The 24,501-nt window shown below is 43.3% G+C and overlaps 1 protein-coding gene and 1 long non-coding RNA gene across 2 annotated transcripts; both read right to left on the reverse strand.

Moving 5' to 3' along the window:
* Positions 1-17: 17 nt before the first annotated feature.
* LOC310674850 lies at positions 18-1,898 on the reverse strand. Its single transcript, XR_014509796.1, has 2 exons — positions 1,727-1,898; positions 18-101 (listed from the first exon to the last, which is right to left on the reverse strand). It is a non-coding gene; the product is annotated as an uncharacterized lncRNA (long non-coding RNA).
* An 11,437-nt stretch (positions 1,899-13,335) lies between these two features.
* Positions 13,336-20,838, reverse strand: SDE2 (SDE2 telomere maintenance homolog). The gene is made up of 7 exons (XM_083433632.1): positions 20,646-20,838; positions 19,403-19,520; positions 18,748-18,859; positions 17,473-17,642; positions 15,924-16,032; positions 14,696-15,056; positions 13,336-14,012 (listed from the first exon to the last, which is right to left on the reverse strand). Exons 1-7 carry the CDS (start codon positions 20,751-20,753, stop codon positions 13,797-13,799), a joined length of 1,194 nt encoding a protein of 397 aa, XP_083289758.1. The 5' UTR covers positions 20,754-20,838; the 3' UTR covers positions 13,336-13,796.
* Positions 20,839-24,501: the final 3,663 nt, after the last annotated feature.

Here is a 24,501-nt window from a genome sequence, read left to right on the forward strand (position 1 = left end):
ATGCTTGCTCCGTATGATTGCAGGATCTCGTCCTTTTGTATTTGTAACATACAAACAATGTGATTGATGAGTTTCCCCTGAATTTTGTACATCTTGACATACTAGGAAAAACAATAAAATAAAAATGAATACAGTGGATTATTTTATTTGAATCTTTAAAAATATGCACACAAACGATAACTGTTTTATAATTTGGATAATGTAGTCTGTTTTGAATGGGGCTTCCAAGGCTTTAAAATAATCCTATTTAAAACAAAAAAATAAAAGCAAGAAAGGAACTAAAATCTAATCTTTGTAAGGGACTGCAAAACAGATGGATATGTACAAACAGAATAAGTCTGTGGAACTGGCTGTAATTACCCAGAGGAACTTACTTCTGAGTAGACATGCCTAAGATGGCAGTGTAAGAAAAGTGGGGGTGGAGAGGCTGCAGGAAATTTATTTATTTCGTGTATTACATTTATATCTCATCTTTGCTCCATTGAGCTCAAGGTGGCTCCCCATTTGAGCCTCACAACAACCCTGTGAGGCAGGTTAGGCTGAGAAAGTTACTGGCCCAAGGTCACCCAGTGAGCTTGATGGTTGAGTGGAGATCTGCAGTGGCGTAGCGTGGGGGGTGCAGGGGGGGCCGGCCGCACTGGGCGCAACATCTGGAGGTTAGGGTTAGGGGCGCAAATCCACAGGTTAGGGGGGCGCAAATCCACGGGTTAGGGAGCGCAAATTACTTGCCTTGCCCCAGGTGCTGACAACCCACGCTACGCCACTGGAGATCTGAACCCTGTTCTCTCTGGTCCTACCCAGTGCACCACACTGTCTCTCCAAAGCATAAAGTAGTGTGACATTCCCCTATATTGTTGTCACAAGTAGCACACTTACAGAATGCATTGCACCATCTCCACATCCAGTTGTAATCTGGGATCAAAGGAGTCACAAAACATTTCCTTATAACCTAATTGTGACTGTGGCAAAGTTTTCTATGATGCTATTTGGTGTCATGCAAAGAAATTGGAAGTTGGCAACAAATTGGGCAAGAGAACAATATCAGGCTGTTTTTATATGTGACAACTGCAGCAAGGGTATTACTGGCACAGAAATGGAAGCAGGCAGAACTACCGACGAAGGAGGAATGGCAGATGAAACTAATGGACTACGCAGAATTGGATAAGATGACAGGGAGAATTCCCAACCAGCGGGACCAGAAATTCTTGAAAGATTGGACTAAATATGCAAGTTATTTGAAAGACAATTGTAATAAATTGTCTACGCTTGTAGGACTACAAGAAGTTTTGTAAGGAGAACTATATGAAATATTGCAGAAAAGATTTATGAGAACGGATTTTAAGTTATGGATTATTAAAAGTAATAGGTCGGATAACAAATGTAAGATTAAGAGATGAGGTTTGAAAATCATTAGACATGGCTGATGGAAGTCTCAGGTTAAAATAGCCAAAATGTTGTATAAGATGAGATGATCTGTTTGGAAAATATATGTAAAAACTAATAAAAATGTCTGGTATATATTAAAAAAAAGAGAACAGTATCAGGTGAAATCTAGTTGACACTAGATATGTGTCTTGTTGAGCAGATCCAGGACCCACTATATATTCAGTTTGGTATTTTGGATACCAATGAGTGTGTTGGGGGGGGGATGAACAGAGGAATGCAGGAAGCTGTCTGATAATAAATCCAGTATTGACTGGCAGGTAGGGAATTTTCCCAGCCTTACCTGGAGGTCATGAGAATTTTACTAGGGCGATTTGCATCCCAAAGCAGATGCTGTTCCACAGACCTATGACCAAAGTATATGTCATTACTGAGTAGGATTCTGCCTTTATTAGCATTAGGAACTTCAGTTCCAGGAGTGGTCTGAAAGCTGTGGGTAACAAAAAGAAAGCTTAACAATGGACACCTACCCAGGACAAGGTAGCCAGTTATAATGCTCAAGTCATACATCACAAAGGCAACACAAAGGTGGGAGGTCCGTTCTGATTGGTTTCCACAAACCCTTAAAGCTGGACAGTCTATACAGTACCTAAGTTTAAAATGTAGAGATTAGATTATTCACTGCATTCACACTTTGTTTTTGTTTTGTTTTTGTTCAGGAACCTTTATTCCATTCAGCTGACATGCTGCATTTTGAACCTTGGCCAGTCTTACTAAAAGATTGTTTATTAATGCAAACAAGCCTTTTCTTTAAAGAGAGCATAAATCAGGTTGGATTCTTAGGTTCTGCAAGGGACCTCACCACTCATGTAGAGGCTCACCCTTCCTTCTGTTGAACAGGAAGGAAAGACTGGAAGATTATATAGGGGGTGGTACTCAAATAAATATTTGCACAAGTGCATGGTAAATGCAACTTGAAAAATGTGGCCTGGGGGATGCATTTTACTTCTAGCAATTATCCCAACTTCACTTTCTCCTCCACTTCCTTTAAAAAAATTAATTTCTTTCTGTGCCTTTGCCTGTGACGTCTTGCTGTCTTTTAGTATCTGCCTAAATTATAGGTGAACAGCCTTGCTGCTTAGACATTTTTTTATTTGAGTGATGAGGAACTCTTCTAGGAGAAGACAAAACATTGTCACTACGCATTGTCAGGTTACATTAGACTCCCTAGTTAGGCCCTACTAAAAATAGAATCCCAAAGGATAAAAATTTCCCCACTCTAAACATAGCATGAATAGAAAGAATTAAAAAAAAAAAAATCTCGCTGAGGTATCATTTATATCATTCAACCTCCTTTATTTCATTGGGAGAATTAAGTGCATGCATAAATCTCTCCTCCTGAAATCAGCATAGCTGAAAAGTGTTTAAACTTGGCTGGACCATACTTTTGGACCATACTTCTCTCTGTTGTAATTGTTTTCTTTAAAATTGTCCCAAGGATATGACTAAAGAAAAGAAAAAATTAGAGAGGGAAGCTGCATTAACAGTGAACATTTATTTAAGATTGTTACTGCGCAATAAGATGCATTTATTATTGTTTTAAATAAGAATACCACCACCCTTCATTTGACTCCTGCCAACCTAGCAGTTCGAAAGCACGTCAAAGTGCAAGTAGATAAATAGGTACCACTCCGGCGGGAAGGTAAACAGCGTTTCCGTGCACTGCTCTGGTTCGCCAGAAGCGGCTTAGTCATGCTGGCCACATGACCCAGAAGCTGTATAAAATAAAGCGAGATGAGCGCCGCAACCCCAGAGTCGTCCGCGACTGGACCTAATGGTCAGGGTCCCTTTCCCTTTTACCCTTCATTTGAAGATCGCAGGGCAGTTCACAACAGAAAAATGCAAAATAAGAACACAAAATACATAATAAAACAAAAACCAACCAATAACACAAACACATTTAAAGGGCCACAGAATGTTAATCAGCCAAAGGCCCGCTCAGAGAGAAATGTTTTTTCCGGATGCCTAATGAAGGTGCCAGGTGACCATCCCTGGGGGAAGCATGTCACAAATGGTGAACCACCACAGAAAAGGCCCATTCTTGTGTTGCTACTAGTCCAGACCTCACATTTGATGGAACTTTATATCTAATGACTATTAACATGTCATCACCAAGGGATGGGTGAGGGAGAACTTCTAAGTCAGGAACTGGTACTTCTTGGTAAGCAGAGGGCCTTCTTGGTAGTGGCGCCTGTGGAACGCCCTCCCAACAGATGCCAAGGAAATAAAGAACCACCTGACTTTTAGAAGACACATGAAGGCAGCCCTGTATGGGGAAGTTCGTAATGTTTCATATTTTTACTGTGTTTCATGTGTGTAATTTGTAGCAAGCCACTCAGAGTGGCTGGGGGGCAATCCAGTCAGGTGGGTGGCATTATTATTATGGTATTATTATTATTGGCATGCACCTCAACATAGCTCATTGGACTAGATGACACTTGTGGTCCCTTCCAATTCCACAGCTGACTTATGATTCTAACAAAACCATGGCAATATTTTTCTAACTACATGCAACATCATTCTACTAGCACTGATACAGTTACTTGACCCAGTTATTTGCCCCATCTGTTTTTAAAAAAAATCACAATCTTCTCTTACGTAATTAAGGAAAGGAATATATTGTTCTGATTGATTAGATTCCCCAGTTGTTGTTGTTGTTGCTGCTGCTGCTGTTTTTGACTGGTTGCTATTTTCCTTTCTTGGTTTTACCATCCCTGTGACAAAGCCATAACCTTCCTGCAACCAGGACTTGACACTCCTCTCCTCCCATCTCTGCCTCCTCCTCTTCTTTTGACAAGGCCCTGCAAGTGATGTCTGGCACCTCCGCTTTCTAAGGCTGCCCCTAATTGGTAGTTTAAGCAGAAAGACAAATGCCCAATCCACATCCCAGGGAAGGTGGAAATTAGTGTGGCTCTGCTTAGCTGCTGCCCAAACCAGCTGGAGCTCTGGAAGAAGAGAAAGACCACAGGAACACAAGTGAACAGCAGAGAACCTGCACAAGCAATGCTGACACAAAACCCTGCACATATATTAAAATAGAAACATTGCCACCCGACCCCACCCTCACTCATCTTCCCCCCCCCTCCACCTCTTTCCCCCTTTTCTTCCTAATGTCTCAACAAGTGAAACTGATTTGTAAAAAATGTTACATGGGGAGGGGGGATACAAAAGAGAGACATTGCACATACCTTTGAAAATCAAGAAAATCTTTAATAAAAATACATTTAAAAAAAAGGATGGTGTGTGTGTTTGTGTGTGTGTACAATTTCAGGGCCCACTGCACAGCAGAATGTGCTAACCAAGTGGATTTTTCTTGAAACTAATTTGATTCTCCCACATACAGCAGGAGAGTCTAATTATGATGTCATTTTAAAAAGTTATGGAAGCCCGCCCATTACAAAATTCCTACTAACAGAAATAACACAGGGCAACATCATGATCTTAACAGATAAATAATAATAAAAAAGACCCATCCACTACATCCTGGTAGTTTGAGATCAAATCACGAAAAAGCGCTTGAATGAAAACAAAAAATTAAATGATACTGAGCCACCCATTTACTTTGTTTTCAGACAGGTACCACCTCTGCATATGTTACAACTGCCAACATGGAGTTTTTACAGCACATAAATAGACTGAAGCATTTGCCAGGGACATTATGCAGCCTTGTGAGAAGGTTGCCTCGTGCCTGCCCTGAATGTTTTGCTTTCATTATATCCCCAGTAATAAACTGCTTGTGCTCTCCTATCCTTCATAAATAAAAACTCTTAAATCACCAACAATTACTTTGTTCTCCTTACTTCCTGTGTTATAAAAGCATTCCCTTGTGTGATAATGGATGGTAATGTTATGGTCATAGCACCACATGCCTTTAATTTAGGCTACATGTGTAGGTATAAATACATTTTTTAAAAAGATACATAATTGTGTGTGTGCGTGTGGGTTGTTTTTTTAAAAAAGAAAAGGCCTAAAATTTTACGACACTGGAACCTTCACTTAGAAACTGTCATTGTTCCAACAATGCATAATGCCACAGTGAGTAGACAAAAAGAGCAATTGGTGAGGGATAATTAGGATTGGTGGAAATTGCGGCATGTCTCTTTCCCACTCTGCTGCTGGGAATGTTTGCAAAAGCACATTGAGCTTCCCAGATGAAAGGTTGGCCCATTAGGATTCTGGATTAACATTCCCTCACTTTCTACTTTCACAGACTCACTTGGTTAGAAGCGAGAGATGGAAGATGGATGAAGGATCATTCCAGCTCTGGAAGTGCAAAATAATACAAGAGTTGACTAATGGAAAAGCCGTCTCATCCAGAGATTCCTGGGGAGTGACTTGCCCCACTGATAATGTTGGGAGGTGGGAAGGAATTGAAAATTAAACTTCTGATATCATAACGCCATTATACAAATCTACGTTGTGACTGTATTTGTGATATTGTGGACCAGTTCTGGTCGCCTCACCTCAAAAAGGATATTGTAGAGTTGGAAAAGGTTCAGAAAAGGGAAACGAAAATGATCAGGGGGGTGGAGCAAAACGCCCCCCTCCCTGAGGAAAAGTTGCAGCATTTGGGACTTTTTGGTTGAGAGGAAAAGTGAGTAAAATCCAACGTGATAGGTTTTTGTAACACTATGCATGTCATAGAGGAAGTGGGTCAAGAAAACTTTTTCTTTCCCTATCATAGCACTGTAACTTGTGGGCATTCGATGAAGCTGAGTGTTCAAAGATTCAGGACACATAAAAGAAAGTACTTCTTCATGCAGCACATAGTTAAACCATATAACTTGCTCTCTCGCAGGAGGCAGTGATGGGCACCAACTTGGATGGCTTTTAAAAAAGGACTGGACAAATTCATGGAAGAGAAAGCTGTTGATGACTATTAGCCACAATGGCTATGCTCTGTTCCTGTGTGGTTGGAGGCAGCAATGCTTCTGAATATCAGTTGCTGAAAACCCCAAGAGTGAAGAAAGCTCTTGTGCTCAGACCCTGCTGTCATGTTTCCCCCAGGCATCTGGGTGATCCCTGTGAGAACAGGATACAGTGGTACCTCAGGTTACAGACGCTTCAGGTTACAGATTCCGCTAACCCAGAAATAGTACCTCGGGTTAAGAACTTTACCTCAGGATGAGAACAGAAATCATGCCTTGGCGGTGCGGCAGCAACAGGAGACCCCATTAGCTAAAGTGGTACCTCAGGTTAAGAACAGTTTCAGGTTAAGAACGGACCTCTGGAACGAATTAAGTTCTTAACCTGAGGTACCACTGTACTGGGATGGGCCATTGCCTTTTTTGCCTTCTCTTTTTGGGAGCAATGTATTTTCTCTCTTTTGGTGGTATGGATTCGGACTAGCAAGTTATTATTACTTTTATTTCACCTCATGTCTCATCCGCATCAACATACATTTGGAACACTCTTGTGCCATTTTAACAGCCATGGCTTCCCACAGAGAATCCTGGGAACTGTAGTTTGTTAAGGGTGCTGAGAGTTTTGTGCAGTGTGGGAGGGGCTTTACAGGCAATCAATCTAGTCCAACCCCGGCTCAATACAGGAAATCCAGAGTTAAGGGTATTCCACACAAACAGCTGCCCTGTCTCTCTGAAGATCTCTAGCAAGCCGCTGGGTAATTGGAAGGCTGCTGAAACCAGTCTGAAAGTGGTCCAAGGCCCACACACGGCCCAGTTACCATCCACTGCTTGAGAAATGCTAGCCTTCTATAAATTTAGGTTTGTGCAATTAAAGCAGCTCTTTAAAATCCACTTAAAAACAAAAACAAAAAACCCTAATAACAGAATCTTTGGCCTAAAAAGTGTGGGATAACTAGCTCCTCACAAACAAATCAAAACAAAGTATAAGTATAAATAGATTAATGGAATTTTAAAGGTAAAATAAGGTTAGAATGTGTTAGGATAGTTATAGGACAGATAACAGAGGAAGATGGAAAGGAATTGCTGAAACATTTGACAGAAGTGGAATACAAAAAGGGAGGTGTGAGGAGGTCGGTGAAATAAGTGAATGAAAGATAAGATATTGAAATTGTTTGAGTGTTTTAAATTGTTTTTGTTTGGTTTTGTTAGTTTAATGTGTTTAGTGTTATGCAGTGTCTTTATATTGTATTGTATTTTTTTCCCCTGTTTTTATTTGGTTTTGTAGTGTTTAAATTGTTCAAAAAGCAATAAACATTATTTAAAAACAAAACAAAAACAATTGCTCAGTAAAGAGCTCACATCATATAAACTCCCTGTGGGGAAATCAGGATGAACGCTCAACCTTTTTTATGTGGGAAATGGAGCTGTCAACAAGCAATGGTCTCTGCCGCCCCCTGCAGGTGAACTGCCTGTGATGCAATGGACTTTATTCCACAAGCAATTGTGTCACAGTCAAGACGCAGTGTTGTTTTTGTAGCAGCAGACTTACCAGCCTTTCTGAAAGTTTACCATGGAAGCCTAATAGGACTAGGTAACACAAAAATCTTTTTATGAATCTATACTTTGGTGCTGGGGATTGCTGTAACAACTCCGTATATAATGGAAAGTGCTTTGGAGACGTGCATAAACAGTTTTCAAAAATAATTTTACTACGTACAGGGATTAAATTTATTTATTAACTACTGGTACATTTAACCTGGTCAGGTACTATAGGATCCTTCCCAGCTTTTACAGCTTAAGAATATGACCAAGAGGTTTGACCTTCCCTGTGTTCACTCGACCTTTGCTCTTCTTGCCTGATCAGGAGGAGCCAGAAAGGAGCAGCTAGGGGTGTGTGACAAAAGTGTCTTTGCCTGAGGAAGTGATTTCTGCTGCACTCAAAAGAGTTGGTGGTGTGACCACTGCTTAAGAAGTCCTCCTTGGACCTGACTGTTTGGAAGCACTACTGCTTAGCTGTAAATAGCCCCTTCTTAGAGAAGATTCTTAAAGAGGATGGTGGTTGCTCAGATGCTGTAGTCCAGTAATAGCTGGGCTTTCTCCACTCTGGATTCAGACCTGGGTTTGGGACTGAAGTGGCCTTGGTCACCATGCGTGATGTCCTTTATGGGGAACGGGACAGGGGAAAGATGACCCTATCATTTCTCCTTAATCTCTCAGAGGTATTAAAGACCATTGGCCATAGTATCTGTGGGCAGCTGGCCCAAGGTATTGTGGAACCTGAGACGGACCCCCAAATCGCACCCCCCTCTTTGCCATGAAAGAAAGGCTGAGGGAAAATCTACATCATGAAATAAGGAGGAATAAAGATTGACATCGGGATCTGCTGCCCCGGTGAATTCTGCCACCTGAGGCAGTCGGCTCACCTTGCCTCATGGGTGAGTGGGCCCTGTCTGTTAGATTAACTTTGTAGACTGGGTGTGAGAGGCAATTTGGTAGTTCTGATCCTGCCTGCGAGACCAGCTCCAGAAGGCAGCACTGGGGGACTGTTGCTCAGTCCCATAGAATCTGTGCCGTGGAGTCCTGCAAGATTCCATCTTATCTCCCATGCTGTTCAACAGGCTATATGAAGCTGCTGGAATTTGGAGAAAGGAGCCATCAACATGCGGATGACACCAACCCAGCTCTATTTCTCATTGTCATCTGTCTGGATGAGGGACAATAAGCTGAACCTTCCTGCAGCTGTTAAATGCACAGTTCTTCCAGCAAAACAGACAGCCATCTTAATCCCTAAACCAGTTAGACAGGAGTGTCGAGACTTAAATTCATTTGCAATCTATGTAAGATATGTTATGCTCTAGTCTTAAATATAAAACTGAAGACCATAGGAATTGCCCCTATGCACTCTAGAGCACACATTAAAGTGAATCGGGTAAGGATTCTGGTAGGGAGATGCTGAGCGAATAGAATGTTGATGCCATTTTTAAGAGGAAGCACCTTTGAATAACAAACAAGTAATCTATTCATACAAGACAATAAACATATAAAACATATGATCAAACCATTGTAAAGGATCTTGTAGCAATCTAGCTCAACAGTTGTGCAGTGTAAAGAGTTTTTCGTCGATTTAGTTGGTGCCCAGCGACACCTGGTGGCGGAATGTTGCCATCATATTTGAAAGTCAATGAAGAATTATGGATATTGGCAGAGATTAAAAACAAAATCAAGCATGGTTGATCAGTCTGTTTGGTATCATTCTTCACGACAATGAACTGCTGATACATGAGCTCAGATCATCTGGTTGTTTGACAGTGAAATCTTATTTCTACATTTTCCCACTATGTAAGTTTTCAGCATACAACCTCCTCCCCTCCTCTTCGCCATTGGAAAAGACTGAAGGATTGGACATTGTAGCTCTCTTTAAATCCCAGAAGGTTGTCATGTAGAAGAGGGCACTTTCAGAGAGCAGGATTAGACCTAATGGGCTGAAGTCACAGGACGATAAGGAGAAAAACTTACACAGCCCTGTTGGATCAGGCCAAGGGGCCAATCTATCACATGACACGGTACACACATAGCATCTAAGTGGCAATGCCCATGAACTTTTGGGGGGGCGGGGCTAACCCCCTCAAATATTTTATTTTGGGGGTTAAGTTACCCCTGCCTCTAGAAGTTGGCTCCTATGCCCCCAAGTCTCATTCCTGGTCAGTCACCACCAGTTCAGACCCTGTGACCATATATATGAAATTTAGATTATCGTGCCCCAATTGAATTCAGCTGAATATCAGGAGAAACTTCTTAATGGCAAGAGAGTTCAACACTAGGCTCAGTTCCCTGGAGGAGTGGTGGTCTCTCTTGCTGGAAGTCTTCAAATAGAGACTGTTGGAAATGCTATAGCCCTCTGTTTCCTGCATTGAGCCCAGGAAAGACTAGACAGCCTACGAGGCCTGTGCCTACTCTATGGTAAAAGAAAATCATAGATGACTACATAGCATGCCCTAGGGAACCTTCGCCTGCAGGCCAAATGCAGCCCTCCAGGCCACTCCATCTGGTCCTTGGGATTCTCCCTGTGCCATGTCCCTCACCAGTCTTGTTCAGTACCCACCTCAAGAGTTTTTCCATGGTTTAAATGTTTCCTTCAGCTCTGACGGTGCTTCATGCTTAACTGGACTGAGAGATTTGAGGGCAGGGGCAGAAACCTCTGGCTTTTGCACAGCTGGAATGGAACCAACTGCACAAAATCAAGAGTCACATTCCTTGCTCCACTCCCCTTTGCCTCTGGCCCTCCTCAACTCTGGCATGTGGCCCCTGGAAGATTCCCCATAAAGGAATGCAGTCATTGTGCTAAAAATGCCCCTATACAACAGTGTTATGGTGTGGTTTCCCCCTCCACGGGTATCATGACAGATGAAGGGTGAGCTATAATTAATATTTTTTAATAATAAACAAGGATACAAATAAATCTCTGCTGAGGTGCAGCCACAATTGTGAGGCTTTGCGAGCTGTTACCATTGGCTAAGGACTACTGTTACCATTGGCTAAGGACTACATGTGATGTCACAAAAGCACATGGCCTTTTCCTCTTCCCCAACAGAACCCAGTGGGTAACAGCTGTGATGTCACTGAAGGACATGGTGGTTGCAGTGGCGGAGCTTCATGCTCCGGCACCGGGGGGCGGAAAGCAGGCGGGGGCGGGGCACCCAGCATGGGTGGGGGGGCACCCTGGGGATTGCGCAACGGGGAGTGGTGTGCTCCCCCCGCACTCCTCTTCCTCCGCCAGTGGGTGGCTGAGGGGAAAGCGGCCCTCCCTCTGTGACATCACTGGGCCACCCCTAGGTCTCAGGTTTGGGACCGGAAATCTCAGGGTCTGAGGAGCTGCTGACATGGCAACCCTACGTCTAATAGACGAAAGCAACTCCATGCATTTACATTGCAAGAGAGCATACATAACGTATGGACAAGCTACTTCCATAGTTGAACTCGCCTTCTTCCCCTTCTACCAAACGATATGGCTAACCTGACTCAACAATACCCACTACTCACAAACAAACCACACTGAAACCAACTGAACACAACTAACCAAGTGGCACTGTGGGTTAAACCAGAGCCTAGGACTTGCCGATCAGAAGGTTGGCGGTTCGAATCCCCGTGACGGGTTGAGCTCCCGTTGCTCAGTCCCTGCTCCTGCCAACCTAGCAGTTCAAAAGCACGTCAAAGTGCAAGAAGATAAATAGGTACCACTCCGGCAGGAAGGTAAATGGCGTTTCCGTGCACTGCTCTGGTTCGCCAAAAGCAGCTTAGTCATGCTGGCCACATGGCCAATAAAACAAGATGAGCGCCGCAACCCCAGAGTCGGTCATGGCTGGACCTAATGGTCAGGGGTCCCTTTACCTTGTGTGTGTGTATGTGTATGACCTACCCATGTGATGCTGTCACAAAAACCCTGCAGAAACAGTACACAATAGAATGAAATATCATTATCCCCCTCCCAAACCACACAATGCAAATGTCTCATACCGAATGTAAATGGACTGTGAAAAAGACTCTGAATTGAGAATGGAGACACTTTTATTTATTTGTCTTGTTACACAAGAATATTTAATAAAAACTACCGGTAATTAAAAAACAACTTGCCTTCCAATGATCTAATAAGAGGACATGAATATTTTCAGGGGCTCTGGAAACAGTGATAGGGAGCGATCCAGCTTCCAATCACATCCACAGAGCAAGTAACCACTCTGGGCATAATAATCCTTGCATGATTAGCAGTGGCTGGGAGGAAAGAGCTGGCCTCTTCGCCATAGAAAACCACCTCTCAGTCCTTCCCACTCTATATTCAGCAAAAGTACTCAATTAAACATTATACTTGACAGCAGGGCTCTTGCAAGCCCGAGACTTCAGTAACAGAAATATATTTTCATGGCATTCTTTGGAGGTTCATTGCTGGCTGGCTAGAGCACTGAAAGCTAATGGGGAATTTTGCTCAGAGTCCATCTCTTTGGGAACCACACCTGTAAAGACAATCATTAACTGTAATTGGGCAGTCTAAGCTTATACAAATAAAGTAGTAGTGTAGACAGGGGTCCCAAACTCCAGATGGGAGGTCCCAGCCCTGGAACTGCAAGAAATGTACCTGTTTACACAAGTAGTTTCCCATATAGCAAGGCATACAGAGGCTGCCTTCTTCCCCTCATATCAGCCTTGCTGGATGAAAATGGAAGTCTTTACATTATACCTGTGCAAAATGCAGATTTCAGCAGGTATCATTAGATTTAAGCTGTGCATCAGGACATTTTTTTGAGGGAAACCCTTCTCATGACAGTCCTAGCACCTGCTATGAACTTTAACAACATTAGAAAGAAACCTTGCTTAAAGCCAGGAAATTCCAGAGGCCATAGAAAGGGTTTGGAGCAGTGCAAAAGTGAGAAGTGTTATATTAAAGGGCAGCAGGTGAGAGATCACTTCCTATCCAGCTAAGGCAATAATTATAAAAAGGAGGGGTTGGTCTGTGCCTGGATAGGAGGCCACCTCTTTGGGTTTGGTAGAAGGCAGGCAGGATGTGAGTGGAATCTATTAATAAATGGCAAATGCACTTGTATTTTATATGATTTATTGGTGTAGATGAAGCTTCCTTGGGTGTTTCTTAAAATAAATGGTAGAGAAAAGAGATTAAAGGAGGGAGAATGGATGAACGGTTAAGCTATGGTTATGCAAGTCATTTAGCCCATGGATAATTTTCACAGAAGGAAGTACACCACTTTGCCTATTTCTACTTACAGATGAATTAAGGTTTTATTTATGAAATTAGTAGGCCTTGGCATATCTGGTGTTCGTCAGCAGTTAACTCAAACCTCAGCATTGGCTTGTGAAAAACATCTAAACAATGTTTGTTCCCAAAATGGGCTTGCTGCTATAATAGATGTTGCCTGGAAGGGCACGCTGCCCCAGGTTGATGAATAACAGCTCTCACATGTTTGTCGGTATCCTTGCAACAAGTATTGCATTAAAAACACCAGTCGCAAACACAAAATCAGGTTTGAGAAGATTCAACCCCCAGTCCGTAGCTTTGGCTTTTATTAACTATTCATACAACCACATAGAGCATTTCTTTCCTATCATTCATTTTCTTCTGTATCACCCAATGCCATTCTTAGAATTTTATTTTTATTTTTAAACGGCTTTATAGCATTTAAAACATTTGCCACTCACTACTCTTAGCAAACAGGCTTCAACGTAAAAAAACCAAAAACAAACATAGCATCTTGCTATGATCTTGTTGTGCAAAAGCTATCAGGACTTGCACAAAAATCAAGAAGGCAACAATGAGTCAGCAGGCAAAAACTTTCGCTCCCCCCCCCCCCAGTTACTCATATAAGAACTGTATTTAAAGATTGAACAAATTTGCCTCTTCTTTCCTGGAAAAGAGATCACTATACAAAAACAGCAGAATATGAAGAATCTTGAAAAATAAAAAAAACAGAGTTTTAAAAATTATTTCTTTTTCCCTTTTGAAGGCTTAGCAAACAAAGCAGGATCTATCTGATCTCTCGGCAGACCCCTCACTGAGAAAAGCCGCGCTGCTCTTTCCTGCAGGGTGCCCCCACATTTCAGTCCCAAAGCCGTCAGCTCAAACTTCAGCTTGTCTAGTCCTATGGCTTCCAGTTCGGCAACAGAGTTGAATTCCAAAAGATCTATTGTTGAAGTCTCCTAACAAAAAACAAAGGGAAACAGGCAGTGTTTTAAACGTGTGTCATGAATACCCAAAGAGACAAAAAGCTTTTCAGCAAAAAGGAAAAGGAAAAAACAACTACATGTTTTCAATCTGGGATATTGCAGTCATCTAACAAAATCCTGTATATATGTTTCAATTTAACCAAAGAGGTTCTGTGGCAGGGCTGGGCAACCCTCCAGATGTTGCTAGATGATGTTGTCAGATGTTGTTAGCTCCAGCCAATGGGAGTTGCAGCCCAGCAACTTCTGGAGAGCCACACTTTCTCCACCCCGATCTATGGTTAAGAGTTGTTGTTGTTGTTTAGTCGTTTAGTCATGTCTGACTCTTCGTGACCCCATGGACCAGAGCAGCCCAGTAAATGGGACAGCATTTTTCTCAGGGCCCAGCTGAGTGTGTGTGTGTGTGTGTAGGTCAGTAGAATCTACTGATTGATTGCTAAATAAATAAATAACAATAGCCACCACCATCCTACCCTCCCACTCCCAAAAATGTATCTGGAAGGATGAGACGTGACATTGCAATCATCACATTGTGAGTGAAAATATAAGCTATGGGGAATGGTAGCAAGTTGCATTTCAACTGCATTTCAGTTGCATTTCAATATATATATTTATATATAAATAAACTTCTAGTCAGACATAATAAGCATCATACTTACTGTGCTCTGTAACTGGCTCACAGGTTCCTGCGTATCTGAGGCATGCGCCTGATCTCTGTCCTTTGTTGTCCTGGCTGTTTCATGTTTCTCGACAGCTGCAGCTTCAGTGATAGGTGGATCCTCTACCAGATCCTTTCTAGCATGCTTCTCTTCTTCTTGCAAATTCTCAGCTGCGTCAGAGGCTGAAGAGCAGCTTCTAGAATCTTCAGAACTGTTGGGACACTGTACTGTACTTTCCACCATCTTCACATGGTTGCCGGATGACACTGTGCAACTTCCTGATGTGCCAGGTGAGTCGTCATCTTCACTGCTACTGCTGTCTTGTGAACTGTCAGGGTCCTCCAAGCCTTCCACCCCCAACCTACCACAATAAATGAAAATCATTTTTTTTAAAGTGTGTGTTTTTACAAATAGCATCAGCAAAGCACAGAGGTTTGGCAATTTGCCCAAAAGCCTTTTGCCCCAACAACTATGAAAAGAACGCAAGTTCTGGCAATGAAGAACACATTTTCCTACTCAATTTCATATACAGAAGCTGAGGGTACTGGCAACTGGATTTTACTTCAGCATCCTTCACTGTACCTGAAGGCAGCAGGCTAGCTTACAGGGTGAAGAATAGGCTGCATTACTACCTCCTCAACATCTGTCACCTGAGGCAACCAAGTAGGGCCGGCCCTACCAATGGAATTAATGCAAGACCAATTCCAGTGAAGCTCTTGCAGTACTAAAATTCCATAGAAGTCACCAAACATCACAGTAATGGTATCAAAAGGGCAAGTCTTTCTAAAAGTAGAGTAGAAAATCGGAGACCATAAGCGCCCAAACAGGCACAAAACCTCCAACACACTATTCCCACCCAATTCCAAGGGGCTCATTCAATTACTCTGCTGAAACCATGGATCTCTGCCATCTTGAATACTTACACAGAATATTGCTATAATAAGCCTCCTTCTAGTTTATCTGCTGCATTCTGCAGTGAACTTAAAGGGTTCAACGTGCTGAGCTGTTGTAGAGGATTATTAATTTGGATCCAATGGATTACTTGCAAGCAGAGGCAGTGAGAAATCTAATTTCACGAGCAGATCAGTGCTTATGGTTCTTAGGATCCATGCCACTGTATTTAAGGCCACCTGCTTCCTTTTAAAGGAAGCAATTCTGCTCCTTTTCCTTACAATCTTTATTCACGCACCTTCTCATCTAGTTAGAAGGATCAAACGGTAATGCTCACCAAAAGCACTTCTTCTTCTCAGACGTGGCTCCCTTTTCAAAATCAGCTGGCCGTTTCCGGCTCTCACTGCTCTCTGGCGAGACCATTGTGCTAGAAGACGCTTGCATGCCTGAAAAGGAGCAAAATCAGTCAACTCTTCCTTCTCCATTTAATCCCTGATATTTCAAATCAAACACAGACAATGACATAATAAAAAAACAGGTATGAGAATTAAGGAATGAAAGCACAATTTCTATTTATCTCTAATTTCCCACTAAATCAGAGTTTCATTTAGCTTACTTTTCAGCTCTGACAATGTTATTTAAGGCATCACCAGTACTCAGTGCAGATGATAGCAAACAATAGTGGTTAGTGTTGAATTTGAACCTGGGTGACCAGGGTTCAAATCCCCACTGAACCATTAATCTCACTGGATGATGCTGGGCCAGTTACCATTTCTCAGCCTAACCTGCCCCAGAAGGTTGCTGCAATGATAAAATGGAGAGGGGGAGAACTGTGTACTTTGAATCCTTCGGAGAAAAGGTGGGATAGAAATATAACAAAATCAATAATTTGAAAATCCCCTTTGCTTTGCATTTTATTGCTCTTCCACAGAGTAATGGGGGGGGGGGGGAAATGTTCCACTAAATTATCTCAGCAGCCTTTTAAAATTTCTCGAAATCCAACTATCAAAATAAACACCAAGGAATTTGATTTTCAACAACCATTTTCCAAAACGAAATCTTAACAAGCCTATTCATATTTACGAGCATTCACTGTTGTTTTCATCACAAGGCAATGATATCATTGAACCAATCTGCATGCGGAGGTGCCATTCCAAGGCCCGCAGAAGACTGCCACAAATAAGAGGTTTCAATTTCACTTAGATTGTTCACAGACCCCAGAGTTCAAACTCATAAGGTTCTACAAACTGTTCTGTATGCCTGCAGGTTAAGTCTTGCAAGTCGCGATGATTCCGAAGCAGCTAATCCAGTGACAGCAAGGAGGACACCATGGCAATACCTGCATGGTCAGAGGCACTGTAACAGAGCAGCTCAGTCACTGAAAGGTAGTGATCATGAGAGGTCAGAGACGGGAAAGCGGACCTAGACTTGCCTTCAGCAGAACTCCACAAACTGGATGCTGATGCAGGCAGAAGAGGAAGGAGGCACATTTCGGCAACCCCACATTCCACCCGCTGAAAATCTGCTTTGGAGGGTTGGGCAAACCCTTCCCCTCCCCTGGGACAGTGAGGGATGTAGAATGGAAGCTACAGGAGAAGAGGAGAATCACTGACAATTCTCTTTTCTCTTCTGCCCACAAGAGCATCCAGTAAGCAGAGTGAGAGACACCTTTGGATCATAGTCCCACCTATAACGGAAGAAAACTTTCTATTCAAGGAGAGAGCTGTCCACCCCAGAGTTTGAAAATTCAAGGCAAATACACAAACACACAGGCACACGCTTCAACACCAGACCATCATAATGACAGGCTATTTAGCTGCAACTAATTAAGGGCCCAATTGAGATACGTAATCCAGCATAACGACCAATGATGCTCTTTGTGCTACCTTTGAGAACAGAATCCTCCAGCCTTTCTGCCATCTCGTGACATTGCTGCTGGTAGTCTGGGTTCGTGAAAAAGTGTTTCGGCTCCGCAAGTTTACGCTTCAGTCTTTCCACACGCCTTTGCTCCTTGTCCGCTTCACGTTCCGCTTGCTGCTTCACCCATTCAGCCATTCTGTTAAGAGAGAAGAAACCACATGACACTACATGCACTTTCATGTGTCCACTCTGCCATTGGCTTGATAGTTCCGGATCAAGCACTCTTTCCGCCTACTGCTGGGAGGAAAAGCTCCAGGTGGAACAGAACAGAGGATTAGTCTGCTGATCAGACTAACAGCTATCTAGTCCAGCACCCAGTTCTTGCAGCGGCTGGCCAGATACCTGTGGGAAGCCTGCAAGCTGGGCATGAGTCTGCCCACCTGTAATTAAGAATGTAAGGAGATCAGGCCAATGGTCCATGTAGCTCACCATCCTGTTCTCACAGTGGCCAACCAGATGCTTGTGAGAAACCAGCAAGCAGGATTCAAGCACAGGAGCACTCTTTCCCTCCTGTGGTTTCCAGCAACTTTTATTCAGAAGCATTGCTGCCTCCGACTGTGGGGGAAGAGCACAGCCATCATGCCTAGTAGCCTTGCCTTCCATGAGTTTGTCTAATCTTCATTCAAAGTCATCCAAGTTGCTGGCCACTACTGGGAATGAGTTCCCTAGTTAAACCATGTGCTGCGTGAAAAGCTGTGAGTGTTAAAAACACCATCTTCCTACAAAACACAAGAAAACATCTTCATGTGCTTCCTTCCAAAACACATAAAAAATTACTCTTGTCTTTATTAATTGATGGGGTTTGGCAGGGGTCACTGTCAATGAGACACCAGAAAGGAAAATAAAAATCCTCCAGATGTTTAACTACTGCAGAGAAAGCCAGGAAGGGTAAATACATGCCTTGTCCACGAAAGTTATTTTAAGTAGCATATTTCTAGTTTGCCCTTCACAAGACCAGAAATATGTAAAATTAACAATTAAAACCAAAGTTCAAGCCAGACCAATCAAACTGCAGCAGAAATAAAAATCCCACAATACTTATCTCAGGCTCACTCCAAGCATTTGTTCTGCAATTCTACATGTGTTGCTCACCTCCTTATATATAATGTAATAAGGGCGTCTGAAGGGGCTAACTGCTTTAACCAACCTTGTAAATAAGCACACAAAAGCTACTAGCCTGCAAAAAAATTTAATAGTCTGCATTTCTGAGAGGAATTTTCTGTGAGAAATAAACGACTCACGCTTTTTCATGGTTAACATCTCGAAGTCTCCTTCCACTAAGATCCCTGCAAGCTTCTCGATTTGTTGTCTTCTCAATTTGAGCACCAAGCGCTCGGAGCATAGATCCAAAACCTAGGAGGGAATTACAAGCTGTCAGCAGCATAACGGTAAGAATAAGAGAACACTATAGCAAGATTATTTGGTAATGGAATGTTAAACTGCAAGGATGCCTACTCAAAATCAGCCTTTTCCAACCAGATGCTAAAGCTGATGGAAGGTGTAGTCCGAAACAGGTTGACACCAGGTTGGGAAAGGCTCATCAAGACTGTGATCTCACCTTTTTGTATTTATATTTGTCTTCTTCCCACTGCTACATGCAGAAATTTAAGATAGATCTATGTTAAGGATTTTTCACTAAGTTTATTTTGCATCTATGTAGTTAAGAAAATGTTTTGTGCTTGCATAGAATTACTCTTAGCTCAGTTACACACAGGGAAGGTTAAACACTTTAAGGTTGGCAGAAAGCAGCTCATTCTGGGAAAGCTTGAGAAACCAGGCTTAGTTCATAGCTACATTTACAAGCTCCTTGCAATGAAAGAAACATATTATAATTTCCACTTTCAGAGTTACACAGTATTCTAATTATTTAGCACAAAGTTGCAACCGTGAACCCACCTCCTTTTCCACCACACAGTCTTGGTTCCAGGCTGTAAACAGCTCCTTCGTGTAGCACATCTTCAGAATTAACAAGTCGACCATTACACTTTATATAGAAGTGTTCTTCAGGAAGACCCTAAATAAAAACAAGTCAGAAAGAATTAAACATATACTGTAGGTTGAAATGCTACAACAGTTTAATATGTAGTAACTGGCAATTAGATTATTTTCCAATCAAGTTATTTAAAACTGTATGCTGGTGAAAAGATGGGTAAGAGATCTGGTTCCTTCTCTGTGTAAAGATCCAATACTTGGTGAAGTAAATGTATACAAATATGTGCAGCACAGAACACAATATGAGTCACATCTCACTGAGTCACAAACTGGTAGTGCCACTATTAAAATTTGGAAAGATTCTGTTAACTGAATGGTAATAGATAAGACAAAAAGAAACTATGAATGCTTATAAGAAATGCTTCCAAGTCACAGAACTGTGAAACTCCATTCACCAGAATCTGTATACTTTCTAAATGAGCTGTAAAACTATCTTTGGTCAAGAGGACTTTAGTCTTCTTTTTATCACGTACCATTTTGTTATACTTTTAATGCTGCTACCTGTCCAAGCTCTTGGGAGGGGGCAAAACAACAACAACAACAGCAGCAGCAGCAGCAGCAGAAAACACATCTACTTTGAATGTGTTGAATTATATATACTGTACACCTCAAATAATTTCCCAAATCAGTTAACATCAGCCCCATTAATAATCTCCTAACTGCCATGCCGTACTTGACAATGTCTGTCAAAAACACCACTGAGGGACTTTCTCACTTTCCCCAACGGCTTCACAGTCATTGTTTTCGGTGAGTGTCAGCTAGGATGAACCCTAGTTCTAAATTAGTCAAGGAAGTGCAAGATTCTGTTATGTCCGTGCGACCTGAGAAAGCACGATGCTTTCGCTATGTAAGGAAAGGCACCAAATCCCTTCTGCTTGGCCCCCTACCCAGCTTTTAACGCAAAAGGGAATTATGTCAAGCTAAGCTGGGTAGCCCCTTGCCTCCAGGTGCTTTTGGGACTACAACTACCACCACCCCGAGCAACTAATCACGCTAACCGAGGGTGGCGAGGGCAGTCTAACAATTCCAGCGGGGTGCCCCCAGCTCCCGCGCCCCCAACCACAAGCAACCCCGAGGGATCTCAGACCGCCCCTCACACAGGGACCAAGCCCCACCCGCTTCTTTCACACGAGCCCATTTTTTTTACCTGTACCCGGCAACGAGCGCGGAGTAAACCACAAACCGATCGATCTTCGGCCGGCAGAGGTACCGGCTGCGCTCCAGAAGCCAGCAGGTCCCGCAACCACAACGCCATTTTCGCCTTTCCTCAAGCAACACCTTCCCACACGTCGCTTCTTCGGTTTCCCGGAAAAGACGCGCGGCCGCCGGCGCGCACCAGTGACGTAATGGACGCAAAAAGGAAGTCGGGCACTGGAAGTTCCCTGGCCAGCAGCAGAGTTTCCTGGCAGCCCCCTTCCCTCCCACGTGACACGGAGGGTGGGTCTGGAAGGGATGCCTGGTGGAGGCAGATAAAGCGGGTGGGGGCTGGGCGGCAGGGTTGGAATTGGCAGGCTGTCAGGGGAAGGAGCAGGAGGCGGCGGCGGGAGCTTGCAGCGACTCCTGCTTCATGGCGGCGCTTCAAGTGATTTACCCCTTTGGAGCGAGAGCAGGATACAGCCCGCCTTGGTTTTTCGTTCCCTCTTGGCTGCCTCTCCGCTCATCGGCCTTCTGTCCGCACTTACAGTATTTCCAATAACCCAGAAGCTTTGCACGCTCTGCGGTGCGTGGAAATGCATCCGCGCTGCTTTCCCACCACGATGAGGGGGCGGGAGGGGAAGCTCCCCTGTTGTTACAGGAGTGTGCACTTCCTTTTGAAAAATGACGAGTCTTAGGCTGGGTGCGGGGGGAGCTGAGTGGGAAATGTTGCAACCTGGGCTGCATAGCAACATTTGCAACTCTCCTTCCCCTTATTTCGCCAGGCTTGGTATATTTTTTAAAACCCGCAAAGGAGAGCTCGCCTTTCCTCCTCCTCTCCCCCCCCCCGCCCGCGCTCCTCTTCTCTCTTCCACACGGTTTATTGTGTTCGCAAACGCCATATTCCCTAACAATGCCAGCTTGGGAGCAACGATCTGGAGCGCTCCGGGGCAACGATCTGTGTCCTCTCCTCTCCCCCCCCCCCCCCGGTTCTCCAGGTGGTAGCATAGTAAATGCGACTGCCCATGTTACCGTGCCAGTGGCAACAGCAACGAGACAGGAGTGGCTGTGCCCGTTTCGGAGGCGATGCGCAGCCCTCGGTCTCGCTACAGCTACCGCCTCACTCCCGGCCTTTCCTGAAAAGACTCGTGCAAGAGGCGAGGAAGGGAGGGAGGAACTAAGGCAGGGGAAATTGAGACTTGAATTACACAAGACTCCAGCAACACCACCAGGCTCCTTCAAAGCCATCCCTTTTCTACAAAGATACAGAACATAAATATGTGCAAGAGCTCTCTCGCTCTCCCAGCTACAGGCGCGCGCACACACACACAGCGCCTGGGTCTTCAGCTTGTAAAACAAGTATGGCGCAAATCTGAACAGATCTTTTTAAAAGGGGAGTGGGAACAGCCTGAAGATATGGCAGCAACCCCGAGTGGACCTCCATAATGAGTGCTTATGTCGAGGTGTGGCTGAATGTTTCATGTATGGCTCACGCTGTAGTTGAAAGCCAACCTCAAAACAATGAAGGCAGTGTTGATTCAATACAAGGAAAAGGCCCTGTTGCAGTACTAACTCAAAACGCACTCCTCTCCAGCCAGTCTAAGGGTGCAATAAATGTCAGCAGGCATTGTATTAGAGATTCACATTCTAATGCCAAAAAAACAGCATTTCGAATCCATCTCAACGTGTCAATGTCCACTCACATGGGAATCATGAAAACATAGCTTTGGATAAGGACTCTGCATAACTTGATCTGCTATTACTGTACAGGGAAACTGATGTTGTCACTATCCAGCATAGTGTGAAGGATGGTTTTGATAATAAAGATCTAATTATATGGTCTAGCAAGAAGGGTGGTAAAGCAGTTATAGTTTGAGTTTGAGACCTTGGAGATGATAATTCAATTCTAAATAAAGGCAGCATTGTGCAAGTATATGTGGGAAGTAGTCCTGTGAACTAGAATCCCTGGTTCCTAACCTCAAAAATGTAAAGGCTATTGGGGGTCTCCAGTGTGACAAGATGCATATGCTCAGGAGCCCCTTCTGCTATTTTCATATTCTGAGGGATGATTTAGGATTTCATAACAGGGGCTGGGGTCTACCTTCTAGGCATTTTCACTGGTGTAAATGTTGACGTCAGAGTTACTTCCATGGGATGCTATTATGTTGGCTGTAAAATCAGTTGGTATGTTTTATTGCCTCCCACTCCTCAAAAAGCTCAGTTAAAAAATTGATGATGAAATATTTAATTGAATCTAAAAACTAATTATGACAATAAATGCGCAAACAAAAAATCCCCTCCCATTTCAATCCATAAACATTTATTCTCCCCTCTCAGCCCATCTGACTGTCTTATGAGACTATGGCTTCATGAACAATGTTTAATACAATGCTAGCTTCTAAACACAACCCAACGTGCTTGTTCTTACCCTTAGTACCCTGCATGCCTTGGGACCTGGATATCTTAAGGACCTCCTCTGCCCATGTGTACCCCCACGTTATCCATTCAACACTGACAGTCCTGCTCCATGTGCAACTGAAGCTTGGCAGTGATACCTAGGAGCAAGACCTCTTCAGTTGTTGCACCAACTTTATCCAGTGCCCTCCCCTGCGAGTGCCAAATAGGCCCCAACACTGTGTGCTTTCAGATGCCTGACAAAAAAATTATTTATTAATACCTTTGAGATCAGTTGATTCTAAACCGCTCCACTCCACCCCAAGTTTATTTAGGACTATTAGACCCACATACTAACCAGAGTCCTCTGGTGGCTTCCATTATATTTAAAATACAGTAAAATAGTCAAGAGTTACATTGGGTGGTACTCAACCATGTTTTATTCAGAGTAGAACCACTGAAATTAATGACCTAACTTAGACATGTTCATTAATTTAAAAGGGTTTACTCTGAGTAAAACTTAGTTTAATAGCACCCTGTGTGTATAATCACAAAAAGGCTAGTGCTGATCTTTATCACAGCTTTTGGCTCTGCTGGCAGATGTAGGGGGTGCTGGGGGAGTAATTATGTTAGCATGCCCCCCCCCGTTGCCGCCCCAGTGCTCAGATATTCAAACTGCCACTCTAGAATTGAATCTCCTGGCCTGGAAATGGCTGCCAAAGGAGGCAGATGTTAGTCCTTGGCAGGCCAGGACTTCATTGCTGAGCTGCTGTCTCTTACAGTCTATAGAGCTGGTACTAGCAGATGCAGGAAGCAAATAGCATAGAATCAGATTCGTTGATTTGGAAGAGGCCCTGAGTGATATCTAGTCCAATGCACTGCAATGCAAGGATCTCAACTAAAGCATCCATGACAGATGGCCATCCAACCTCTGCTTAAAAACCTTAATGAAGGAAAGTCCATCACCTTCTGAGGAGTCCGTTCCACTGTTGAACAGCTCCCACTGTCATAAAGTTTTTCCTGATGTTTAGTTGGAATCTCCTTTCTTGTGAGTTAGAGCCATTGACAGCCCTTTAGATATTTGAACGTGGCTATCATACCTGCTTTCAGTCTCCTCTTTTCCAAGCTAAACAAACCCAGGTCCCTCAGCTGTTCATCATAAGGTTTCTCAGATTGTGGTGCCCAGAACTGGATGCTACTTGTTCTTTATTTCTAGGATGACAAGAAACTATTCGGGTGCACTCTTTGGGTCTGGTCGGTCAACCAGCTACAAATCCATCTAACAGTTAACTCATCCAGCTCACATGTTACCAGCTTCTCTGCAAGAATATCATGGGGATTTGGTTAAACGTCTTGCTGAAATCAAGATACACTACATCCACAGCATTCCCTTGATCCACCAAGCTTGTAATTATATTTAAAAAAAAGAAATGAGATTCATCTGGCATTAGTTGTTTCTGAGAAACACATGCTGG

The sequence above is a fragment of the Podarcis tiliguerta genome, assembly GCF_965153285.1.
Source record: "Podarcis tiliguerta genome assembly, chromosome: 3".
NCBI lineage: Eukaryota > Metazoa > Chordata > Lepidosauria > Squamata > Lacertidae > Podarcis > Podarcis tiliguerta.